Source organism: Gobius niger (genome assembly GCF_951799975.1).
Source record: "Gobius niger genome assembly, chromosome: 22".
NCBI lineage: Eukaryota > Metazoa > Chordata > Actinopteri > Gobiiformes > Gobiidae > Gobius > Gobius niger.
The window spans coordinates 5,736,359-5,749,117 of record NC_136873.1 but is presented as its reverse complement, the minus strand read 5'-3'; the positions used below and the strand labels follow the sequence as shown (position 1 = coordinate 5,749,117).

At 38.4% G+C, this 12,759-nt stretch overlaps 1 protein-coding gene and 1 long non-coding RNA gene across 2 annotated transcripts in view; both read right to left on the bottom strand.

Annotated features, from left to right (window-relative positions):
• Positions 1 to 4,365, bottom strand: part of LOC306981680 — a 66,708-nt gene extending 62,343 nt beyond the window's left edge. Inside the window, exon 1 of the long non-coding RNA XR_013794127.1 lies at positions 4,296 to 4,365. This is a non-coding gene — a long non-coding RNA (uncharacterized lncRNA). The remainder of the gene's footprint in view (positions 1 to 4,295) is intronic.
• Positions 4,366 to 10,958: 6,593 nt separating this feature from the next.
• The window catches only part of LOC306981647 (uncharacterized protein), a 13,746-nt gene continuing 11,945 nt past the window's right edge, over positions 10,959 to 12,759 (bottom strand). Inside the window, exons 15-17 of the mRNA XM_079581275.1 lie at positions 12,708 to 12,759; positions 11,218 to 11,322; positions 10,959 to 11,087 (exon numbers count right to left, since the gene is read on the bottom strand). The exon at positions 12,708 to 12,759 is cut by the window's right edge and continues 33 nt beyond it. Coding sequence (XP_079437401.1) covers positions 10,983 to 11,087; positions 11,218 to 11,322; positions 12,708 to 12,759 — 262 coding nt within the window. The 3' untranslated portion in view covers positions 10,959 to 10,982. The remainder of the gene's footprint in view (positions 11,088 to 11,217; positions 11,323 to 12,707) is intronic.

The following is a 12,759-nucleotide window of genomic DNA, read 5'->3' as shown; positions in this document are numbered from 1 at the left end:
AGGGGGAAAATAGAATCTCTTGGAAAACACTCTTTTTTAGCCATATTCTGGTGGAATATGAACTTATTTGTCACATACAAATAAAGTCCAGTGTAAATCAGGCCCATATGGATATTTTCTCACAGCAAATTGTTCTGTAGAAGTGAAAAAACGGCAGTCATCGCAAGTGCTAGCTAGCAATAGCATTAGCACGATGCTAACATGTTAGCATTCTCCGTTTTTTTAGGTTGTCTTTGTATCTTTATTTAGTAGAAAACTATATTCATAATTCAGTGTTTGTCAAAGTAGTTTTTGAATAAGAAAATTTAGATTTTTCTCCAAATTGTTTTCCCCCTTAACTGTTTTCAAACATGTCCATATATGGGCGACTTCAGAGATGCTGTCTGTATCTATGACCCCTGTAAAAATGCATGATAAGACTAAAACTAAAGTGCCAAAAATCCAATTTTTATAATGTCTGAAACCTTACCTGGTTATATATTGTCTTATATTATTTCTGGCTCTAAACATTTACTGTCATATTGAAAAATGAAAGTACAAGTTGTCATAACAAAATAAAAAAGTGTAACTCTTGATGCATCAAAAGGTGTTTTATCAGCAATAATATAAAATCAACCATACGTGCCGCAACAATAATTGATAATTACTTCTTCCACCACTGAGAAAGATGATCTATCTCCCTCAGAGCACCACATCCAATCATCTGTGTGACATTTCTCCCCAAAAATGCTTTTGTTCACTATCGACATCCATCGTTCACATACTCATATACAAACCATCGTAACATCCATACAGACGTTATACCATACAGAAAAAAGCTTCAATATTCAAAATACAAGGACCTACCTGTTCAGAGCGTGCAGAGCTGTGAGTAACACCTAATTGTCTCCCAATCACATGACCTTTCTGCCCATCTTTGGAATGTGCCAGATTCGGGTTGCCAGATACAAAGAGAGAAACAGCAGCAGCTATGCCCACAACAAGGAACCGAAAACGCTTCAAACTCTTATTAACAATTTATTTCAATTATAGCCTTTTGTCTATAGAATATACTCTTAATCCCTTGGTTCAATTATAGTATACTTAAGTAAAGGCGACAATAAATCCAAGATATTGCGATATTTTGACGATACGATACCGATACTATCACTTTAACTCTAACCTATAACCCTAAATCCCACAGAAACCCTAACAATGTCCGCTGGCTGCTCTGCTTTATGACCACAACACTGGGGGCCGCCATTGCTCCGCCATTGCTGCAGTTCCTCCGTATCGCCGCTAGTCTCCCATTGAAAAGCATTGGAGTTTAGACACCTTAAAAACAACTTTAACGCCTGGTTTCTATTTTTCAACACTAGACTAGGCTAGATATTCCTCCTTAGAAAACGCTGGGTTAGTCACATTTTAAGAAACCAGGCTGGTTTTCGTAAGAAGAATTTGATAAATCTCGTACTTAATGAGGGTCGGACTGTTAGCATTGAGCAGCGCGAGCTACACGTCACGCAAGGGCGGAGTCTACAGTGAAGACCCCGCCCTTATGCCCTTTTTAGGAACATGCTTCGTCAGAGCTGGGGGGGGGAGTCTGTACCTTTCTTTTTTTTTTCCTTATTTCTGATAGGCCCTTGACTATGGTAGGCCCCTGGGCTCCAGCCCTTGCTAGCCCATTGGCTAAGGTGGCTCTGCCAGTATTAAGGCAGCATCTGAAACCATCAAATTATACCCTCTAAGCTCTAACACTAGCAACTAACTCCTTAACCTTTCATGGGGTCGACTGTTAGATCTATGCAGTTTGGGAACTAGACCTTCAGCAGAATTTTGAACAATCCGTCCGTCCTTAAACAGGGGAAGGGGAAGTGACATCACCAACAGCTGTTTTTCTTCTTCTTTAAAGTTATTGGTGGAGTGCAGGCCAAACAAAAGTGCATGTCGCCCCCTAGTGTACAGTGTCCAACAACAACATAGTGTCCAAACAAAGACATTTAAGGAGGAAATAAAATCCAAATGATCCAAACATTTCCCTTTAGTGTTATTTTTATTTCAACAGCTGTTTCATAAAACTACAGCAGCAAATGATCTATGTAGTGAGGGGGGTGGGGGGGTTTGGCGCAGTGGCTTGTGGGATGGCACATAGCTCCAAATCACCGGCTTGTTAGCATCAGAGGTCCCTATGCTAAAGTGGCTATGATAGTTAGCATCAGAGGTCCCTATGCTAAAGTGGCTATGATAGTTAGCATCAGAGGTCCCTATGCTAAAGTGGCTATGATAGTTAGCATCAGAGGTCCCTATGCTAAAGTGGCTATGATAGTTAGCACCAGAGGTCCCTATGCTAAAGTGGCTATGATAGTTAGCATTGAGGCTCCTTTTCCTAACTCCTTCCTAACTGACAGCCCAATTCGGAAGCTTCTTATCATGGCGGACGCTGACGCACATCCGGTTTGGCGTAAGAGCTCTCACCAATCTGCTCGTTTCGGACGCAGCATAAGTGTGAAATCAACTTCCTCACAGTCCAAACCGTGTGCCTCCTCTTCAGGGCGGCCTCTTCTCTTAGATGAGAATTAAGGCGAGACACTGCAGGTGAATAGGGAAAACATTTATATTTACAGATATCAATTTGAAACTTTTGCTGTAAATTATTGGCGTAAATGTGAGAAAAAAAATACATGGCAAGTTTTCTGTCATTTTATCTTTTCATATAAGAATAAGGTGTTTTATTTATGGTTTTATTTTATTGATAAATGAGTTGCCAAGACTTTTTCAGAGGGGATTTTGGATTTCTTGTTTAGTTTTAAAATAAGCTGTTTTTTAGTGTAAAATGTGTACAAATTTAATTTTCGCCTTATTTTTTGACATTCAAAACTCAATAAATGGGGTTTAGGGATTAAATAATAAAAAATCCCTCTGAAAAAATCTTCCAAATATTGTTCAGTCCAAGGCTGGAAAATGTGAAGTCTTTAGGTCCGACTGACGTGGACATAGTGTCGCCACAATGACAGAAAAATGTGTTTTGAGAAAAAGGCCCTTGAAATTGCATTCTCCCATATAAGTCTATGGGGGAACATTGAATCAGCGCAATATTTAAACATGTTATTGTGAAGATTAGGTGTATTTTCTGTTTCCGGGTGAAAGCTTGTATGTTCAGAGACCAATTTGGCCCAAAACCTGAAAACTGAAAAAATTGAGTTTAATTAATTGAGTTGAGTCCCCTTAAACGCTTTTTCCTGAGAAAAGAGAAAGTGACTAATCAGAAAGATGCCATTACCACGGCCCAAATCTGCCTGCATTTAGTGTTAATATCACGCTCGGTGAACAACTCAAGTTCAAATCTCAGTTCTGTTGTGTTTGCTCTGTGCCTCTCCCCACGAGGAGGTGAAAGGTCAGGCGGGGGGAGCCCCAAGGAAACACATCAAAAACATCTCAGCGTTCCAAGCGCGCACAGAGACAATACAAGCCAGTTTATACGAGGTTTATATGAGGGAAATGAGGAAACAGTCGGGTTGTTGTTGAAGCTTTTTTATGGTCTCTGCTTGTTTATAGATCATTACACTTTATTTCACCTAAGCCTTCGGACACAAGCGCTGCTGCTCCCAGGAAAAGGTAAGTTATTTTGAATGAAAATGATGATATCTTGTAGCTTATAATCAATTTCCAACTACATTTTGCAGTCCATTGTCCATCGATCAAAAACAAATGTAAGAAAGCGCTAAAAACTAGATTAACTAAAAGTGAAATAACCAAGCCAATTTTCTGCCATTGCCAATGTTTTACCTCCAGTTCGGCTTTAACCAAATCTAAAAGCTGCAAAGGAACAGGTGTAGTGCCTCATTTGAAAGGTAAGGTCTGCAGAACTAATAGTAGCTTTTTGTTGCGTTGTTGCCGCTCTTTTGTTACATTTTTGAAGCGACTTTGAAGTTTTTATTGTGGGGTTTTAAGTAAGTTATTGTGGTTAGGTTATTGTGTAAAAACAGTATAATATAAATACAAAATGTTGCTGTTTACATATGTTTTTTTAACCTCTTAACTCCCACCTGAACTAAGCACATTTTTGGCTTTACCCAAACCTAAAAGCTTCTTGAAAAGAAAGCATCAAAATGGCATCGAAACACAACAAAGGGACGAGAAAGCAACACAAACACAACAAAAGAATGACTAAAACATGCCAGAAAAGCAGAAAAGTGACTAAAGAGCGAGAAAAAAGTGACGAGAAAAAGGGGAAAAATACTTACTTAACTTCTTAACTCCCGCCTGAACCAAATGCCTTCTGTTCTCTTTGGCCATTATATAGGTCTGTGTAACACCTCATTTGAAAGCTAAGACCCACAAAACTGATCTTTTCCTCGCATTGTTGCTGTGTAATCTCACCTTTTTTATGTTTTTTTTTATGTCTTTTCTTTTTTTTCCATTTTTGTCACATTTTTGTCATTTTTTTGTTGATTTTTTGTCATTTTTTTGTTGAATTTTTGTAATTTTTTGTTGAATTTTTGACATTTTTTTGTTGATTTTTTGCCTTTTATTTGTTGAATTTTTGTCACATTTTTGTTGAATTTTTGTAATTTTTTTGTTGAATTTTTGTCATTTTTTTGTTGAATTTTGTCATTTTTTGTAGAATTTTTGTCTTTTTTTTTTTTTTTTTTGTCATTTTTTTGTTGAATTTCTGTCATTTTTTGTTGAATTTTTGTCATTTTTTTGTTGAATTTTTGTCAATTTTTTGTAGAATTTTTGTCATTTTTTGTTGATTTTTTGACATTTTTTTGTTGAATTTTTGTCATTTTTTTTTTGATTTTTTGTCATTTTTTTGTTGAATTTTTGTCACATTTTTTTGTTGATTTTTTGTCATTTTTTTGTTGAATTTTTGTCATTTTTTTGTTGAGTTTACATCCTTGTTTCCTCTTGTTTTGTTTTTTGTGACCATTTTGGTGCTTTTTTCCCCAAGAAGCTTTTTGATTAGGGTAAAGCCAATATTTTAAGCAGGAAAAACTATGGTTTTTGCTAAATTTTACTTTATGAATATGAAATGTACCTAATATAATAAGTAAATTCACCATGAATTGTATTTTCCAATTGGTGTGTTTGTGATAGATTATTATGTTTTGATAATTCAGCTTAATATCATATGATGTTTTTTGGTGCAAGTATAATTCAAGGTCTTTCCAAAACTGGACTGACTGTACTTGCAACGGAAAAATAAATGTTTGAGGTTTTCTTCACTTCAGTATTTACAACTTTGCTGTAAATACAATAAGTCGTACAATAATGCCGTCTGTATCTATGTCAAAAATCCTGAAATATCCCTTTAACTGTTTTCAAACATTACCATATATGGGCGATTCCAGAGATGCCGTCTGTATCTATACAGAATGTTAAAATGATCGCACTGAACATTTCAGAGTGTCCTTTTATTGTAGACAGCCTAAGACACTTGTGTAATATTCATGTGGTCTGATCAGCTTCTTGGAAAACAGGCAAGGCCGAGGGTGCTGAGGGCGCCGCAGCACCCCCTGGTGGATAGTTTGTGAACTGCAGGCAATATTGACCCCTTAACTCCCACCTGAACCGAGCACATTTTCTCCAGCTTTACCCCAATCCAAAAGCTTCTTGAAAAAAGGTGTGAAAATAGCAACAAAACTGAGATGAAAACAATGATGGAAATGTGGAAAACATTGACGAAAAGGTTATGAAAAATTTATGAAAAGTGGCAAAAATGTCACAAAAAGAAATTGACAAAAAAAATTACAAAAATGTGATAAAAATTTGATAAAAAATTGACAAAGAAATTACAAAAAATGGACAAAAATGTGATAAAAATGTGACAAAAAATTTAAAAAAAATGTGACAAAAATTTTGATATAAAATTTGATAAAAAATTAGATTAAAAATTGACGAAAAATACAAAAAAATGTCAAAATTTTGATTAAAAAAATGGACAAAAAAATGACAAAAAATGACAAAAAAATTGATACAAATTTTTCTAAAAAATGACAAAAAATGACAAAAATTTGACAAAAATGACAAAAATGTGATAAAAATTTGACAAAAAAATTACAAAAATGTGACAAAATGCGACCAATATTTGATAAAAAATTGACGAAAAAATGACAGAAAATGACCAAAAAATTGATAAAAATTTGACAAAAAAATTACTAAAAATTAAAAAAAATTGACCCAAAAAAACAACAAAAAAAATCATTTAAAAAAATTACAAAAAAGCTACAAAATGAGTTAAATACCCACCCCCACCACCAAAAAAATTGAAAAAAAATCTGATGACGTGAGGAAAAAGATCCATTTAGATGAGTTTTGTAGGTCTTTCAAATGAGGCGTTACACTGGCCTACAGGATTTGGGTAAAGCTGAACTGGAGAAACTGCTCTCGGTTCAGGCGGGAGTTAAGAGGTTAATAAATAGGATTCATGCACAGAAAAAGTATTTTGGGGGTAAATTTTGTCCCTCAGCGCCCCCTAACTAAAATATCTTCCCACGGCTCTGAAAACAGGAGAAGAAAATGTTCATAATTTAGATTTAGCAATATTACACAAAAGGCTAATATGGATTTTATTGTCTCCACAGCACAAGGATTCTGCATTTGACCCGACCTTCAGTGTCTCTGGCCTGAAACCCAGATGTCAAACAAGGAGCAGGAACTGGCCTCTTGCCTCCAGCGTCTGAGATCCCGCATTTCAAACGTGGAGGAAAAAATCGCCGAGTCGCGGAAGTTCCGAGAAAGCCTCCTGAAGCTCCGGAAGGAGATGAAACTTGGCAAGAAGCTGCCGGTCCGGGTGGAGGAGAGCTTCGCGGAGAGGCAGGACGTGGAGGGGCTGTGGGACACCGGCGCCCTCTGCTGCCTGAGATGCCAGCGCACCTGCAGGGAGGCGCTCACCTGGCCCTGGGACCCGTCCGACGACGCCGGGGCGGACCGCGGGGGGTGCGGCTCCTGCCCGGGGAGGTGTCCGGCCGGGGAGCACGTGAGGGCCACCTGGAGGTACGTGACGAAGACCAGGGTCCAGTCCAAGGAGGTGGAGCAGACGAAGCAGACGTATCGGCGGAACAAAGCGGAGATGGCGGCTCTGGCGGAGCAGATGGAGCAGAGGCTGGAGAAGCTTCAGCTCACGAAAAAACGGTATGAAGAAGAAGCGTTCCACATCGCGCAGCAGCTGGACACGAGGCCTCACTGCAGACAGAAGTATTTTCATTGAGGAGGTTTTTTCTTTCTTTGAACATCTACTTTCACCTGGAAACACAGCCCCACCATCTCAACTCGCCCTGGCAGACTCTCCCACCTCTCCATCGTGGACTTCTTCTGCTTCCTGGGCACCACCATCACCCAGAGCCTCAAACGGGAGCCCACCATCAGCTCCCTCATCAGAATTCAGATTCAGAATGGCTCCAGGATGTTCCTCTCAAGGACCTGTTCACCTCCAGGACCCGGAGGCGTGTAGGTCGGATCGCAGCTGACCCTTCTCACCCTGGACACGGACTCTTCACGCCCCTCTCCCCTCAGGCAGGAGGCTTACGGTCCATTCATTCATTTTTCTTCCACTTGTCCGTCGCCGGGTCGTGGGGGCAGCAGTTGGAGCTTCCCAAATCACATTGCACCAGCCCCTTATGGCGCCCCCCGCAGGTGGTGGGTCCACGGAAGGACTGGACATGGTTCTGACCAAAAAACGTAAATGCTGTGCGAGATGTTGTCTGCCGTTTGACAGTAGCAGAGCTTCTGTTTATTCTACTTAGCAACATTTTTAACAATTAAGAGGAGACACTACAGGCAAAACTTAAATTTTCCAGTTTTCAGGTTTTGGGCCACATTGGTCTCTGAACATACAAACTTTCACCCGGAAACAAAAAATATGCCTAATCTTCACACTAACATGTTTAAATATTGCGCTGATTCAATGTTCCCCCATAGACTTATATGGGAGAACGCAATTTCAAGGGCCTTTTTCTCAAAACACATGTTTCTGTCATTGTGGCGACACTATGTCCACGTCAGTCGGACCTAAAGACTTCACATTTTCCAGCCTTGGACTGAACGATATTTGGAAGATTTTTTCAGAGGGATTTTTTATTATTTAATCCCTAAGTCCCATTTATTGAGTTTTGAATGTCAAAAAAATAAGGCGAAAATGTAATTCTGGATTTTTATCATTTTTTGTCAATTTTTTGTTTGTTTTTTTGTCAAATTTTTATCACATTTTTTTCATTTTTTCTGGTCATTTTTTGTCATATTTTTGTCATTTTTCGTCAATTTTTTGTCAATTTCTTGTGACATTTTTGCCACTTTTTCATCAATTTTTCGTCACTTTTTTGTCAATGTTTTCTCACTTTTTTGTCATTTTTTCGTCATTTTTTAATCAATTTTTTGTCTTTTTTTGTCACATTTTTGTCACATTTTGTCACATTTTTGCCACTTTTTCATCAATTTTTCGTCACTTTTTTGTCAATGTTTTCTCACTTTACAAATTTTCCCACTAAAAAACAGCTTATTTTAAAACTAAACAAGAAATCCTGAATCCCCTCTGAAAATGTCTTAGTAACTCATTCATCAATAAAATGAAACAACAAATTTGAATGTAGCTCTATCCATTATTCAGATTTCGTCGCCGAAAAGATGGGAAATTTGGGGCATTTTTAGGCATAAAACACCTTGTTCTTATATGAAAAGATAAAATGACAGAAAACTTGCAATGTCTTTTTTTCTCACATTTATGCCAGTGATCGACAGCAAAAGCTTCAAATTGATATCTAATAATATATCTACAATATATATACATTTTTTCCCTATTCACCTGCAGTGTCTCGCCTTAAACAATCATGTACAAGTTTACAATAAAAATAAAAATACAAAACAATGTACACAATCTGTAGCCTTATTATTTTAGAATTACCGTTTTAGATTCACTAGGTCAAGCTACAGCGCTGCCATGGCAACTAGTCCGCCGCGCTAGCGTTAGCTTAGCTCGAGTTCTGGCCAACTCACTAATACACGTCTAAATCTACACAGTGGGCAGAACGGTCACAAATAAAATAATTTCTTACATTTATGTACTTCACACATTACCTGCGAACACAACGTGACCAAAACTGCAGGGCTGCCAACTTTTCACCAAACTTTTCACGGTGTTCTCAGTGATAAACGCCCTTTAGCGCGTCTGACCAAGCACTAGCTATCGGCTTGTTGCACAATGTGGCTACGCTAGTTCCTCTGAGCTGAAGCTGTGGGCGCTAGCACTTCCTGTCCGTGTTCATTTCCATTAAGATGAGCTCAGACCAGTGAGTTCCTGGTAGAAATATTTCCATAGAGGAGACGTTTATGTTTGTGAGGATCAGGGAGTTTGTCTTGAAGCTAAAGGCTAATTTAAACTCTTAACTCCCGCCTAAACCGAGAGGATCTTTTTTCCTCACGTCATCAGATTTTTATTTTTTTATTTTTTTTTCCGTCAATTTTTTATCACATTTTTGTAAACGTTTTGTCACAATTTTCGTCCCTTTTTTTTGCCATTTTTTTGTCAATTTTTTTTAATTTTTTGTAATTTTTTGGTCATTTTTTGGTCAAATTTTTGTCACATTTTTTTGTCACATTTTTTTGTCACATTTTTTTGTCACATTTTCTTGTCAATTTCTTGCCACATTTTTGCCACTTTTCCATCATTGTTTTCGTCGAGAATATGTGCTCGGTTCAGGTGGGAGTCAAGGGGTTAATGCATTACGCAACTTGAAATAGTGCCGTTGTATGTATATTTTTATAGCATGTTAGCCTTTAGCTTCAAGACAAACTATCAATCCTTTATGATCACAGGCGTCTCCGATCTGAACTCGTGTACATCAAGATTTGAACACAAATAAATGATCATCTACCGGGAACTCACCGCCCACAACATAATCTTTAGAAAATATGATTATTATTCCAGGAAAGGAATACAGACAGGAAGTCCAGGCGCTCACACCTTCAGGTCAGAGGAACTAGCATAGCCACACCGTGCAACAAGCCAATTCAACACTTCATTAGCCCTGCATACTGGTATTATAGTTACGATCAATGCTACTGTGCACACATATTTGTGCCTATTTGAAATGATACATGGTGTAGGATCCCAGATTTGACGCAGCTTAATGTCAGATCAAAAGAATTTTCATGCAATTAACAACTAAATGGAAAAGTTTAATAAAAGTACTTTGGGCTAATAATCAGCGGCTTCGGCCCTCTGTCTCTTTACAATAAAGAAAATCGAAACATTAACATTAGGCTACAAGTCAAAACAAAAAAACGACTTTCAACAAGGTAAATTAATGTGGCCAAAAGCAAAACAAGAACAGAAAAAAGCTGACACCTTGAGAGAAATCAAAAAGGCACAGTATGCCCTCTACTGGGGAAATGCTGCAATTGCACCATTCAGTTTTATTATTCAAGTAATTTATACAATGTGTCCAAGTAAATAGACCTGGAAGCTCAGTATGCAGGTAAATGCCCTCAAAGGAGGTTAATGAATTACACAAGTTGCTTTTTAAGGTTAGGTTACTTTATTTGTAGGTACAAATTTGAATCTGGATCGCTCATTTTTTTATACAATACAAAATACTTTGAATTCTGTTTCAAAAATATACTGTAGAAAGTACCGATACCTGCTTACTTTTTGCTGGTGCTGCTCATTATTTTCCACCGCTGCTGCACAGACCCCACTTTGGGAACTGCGAATTTAAACTATAAACCAGGGGTAGGCAACGTCAGGCCCGGGGGCCAAATCCGGCCCTCCAGCATAGAACCTCTGGCCCTCAAGATGATTTTGAGAAATATTATCACACAAATCAGAGAGTATTTTTAACATTATTAGACTTAAATGGGAGGGAAAAAGGTAGAAATACTGTCAATGCACCCAATGAGGTCATATATTATGTACAACACTGGCATTTGAAGGAAGTGCACTGGAAAAATAATAATTGTTTTAAGGAGGAAATGACATAAATGTATTTTTGATCTGTGGTATTTAACGTTCACATCCCTTTAAACTGCTGCATGATGGTGAGGAGGTGCTCGGAGCGTTTCTGCACCTCCTCCTGCTCCTCCTTCAGCCGCTCCTGCTCCAACAGCACCTCCTCCTGAGAAAGTACAACATAAATGTGGGAAACGATTGTACTGTCTGAGTTTGTACAGATGATGAGGCGTGTTTGAAACCTCAACAACCCGTGTATGTTGCAGTAATATACTTTTTTTCTCCAAACCACTGACCCGTATGCGGCTGAGCTCTCGCCTCTCGCGGTCGTTCTCCTCGGCTCGCGCTCGGAGCCAGGCCTCGTTCTGTGCGCGGTGTCGCTCCACCATCTCACGCACCTCCTGAAAAACAAAGCGAAAGTCAAACAGATTCTTCGGTTCTTAAGGGGAGACACTACAGGCAAAACTCAATTTTTTCAGTTTTCAGGTTTTGGGCCAAATTGGTCTCTGAACATACAAGCTTTCACCCAGAAACAGAAAATATGCCTAATCTTCACAATAACATGTTTAAATATTGCGCTGATTCAATGTTCCCCCATAGACTTATATGGGAGAATGCAATTTCAAGGGCCTTTTTCTCAAAACACATTTTTCTGTCATTGTGGCGACACTATGTCCACGTCAGTCGGACCTAAAGACTTCACATTTTCCAGCCTTGGACTGAACAATATTTGGAAGGTTTTTCAGAGGGATTTTTTATTATTTAATCCCTTAAGCCCCATTTATTAAGTTTTGAATGTCCAAAAAAATAAGGTGAAAATTATTTTTTTACACATTTTTCCACTTAAAAACAGCTTATTTTAAAACTAAACAAGAAATCCAAAATCCCCTCTGAGAAAGTCTTGGCAACTCATTCATCAATAAAATGAAACAATAAATTTGAATGTAGCTCTATCCATTATTCAGATTTCGTCGGCGAAAAGATGGGAAATTTGGGGCATTTTTAGGCATAAAACACCTTGTTCTTATATGAAAAGATAAAATGACAGAAAACTTGCAATGTATTTTTTTCTCACATTTATGCCAGTGATCGACAGCAAAAGCTTCAAATTGATATCTGTAAATATACATTTTTTCCCTATTCACCTGCAGTGTCTCGCCTTAAGCTGCGCACAGGTTGCGGCTGCGGCGTTTGCCTTCTGGATTTCAAACTACTCCTGGTATTATTACGCCTTACAACATAGTCCCCCCTTTTATCCGCTTAGAAAATCCACATTGTTTAATTTTGTGTAATTATACTTTGTAGTGGAACACTTCACGTAACCATATTTAAATAGGGAAAACGTGGAAGAGCTTGGTAGCTTCTATCTTGACCTGTTTTGGAGCTATAGAGGAGAGAGGGAGAGGCTAAATGCTAACGCCGTCTGTGTTTACGTGACTGAAGGCACGGGGGAAGATCAGACAGGTCCTAAAGAACTCGTCAAAGCTCAGGTAAGAACATATCTCAGTATGGAAAAACGGTGGCCTGTTCCTTTAATGCAGGCTAGCTGATACCATAGAAATGCGCTGGCCTTGCACTAGCCTAGCGCCACGTAACTCTTCAAATATAAGAACTGCTTGAATTACAAAAAAAAAATCTCCAGAAATCAACAACACTCTGGAAAACTAGGAAATGAGGCCCTACGTCAAAAATCCTGAAATATCCCTTTAAGAAAGTTTTTGTTCATGGCCAAATTTGAACCCTAGCTGTATCTTTTGTCAACATGTACATTTTTGGTTACCCCGACCTGTTGTTGCTGGAGCCTCAGTGCCTCCAGCTGCTCTCGGTCTCTCTGCAGA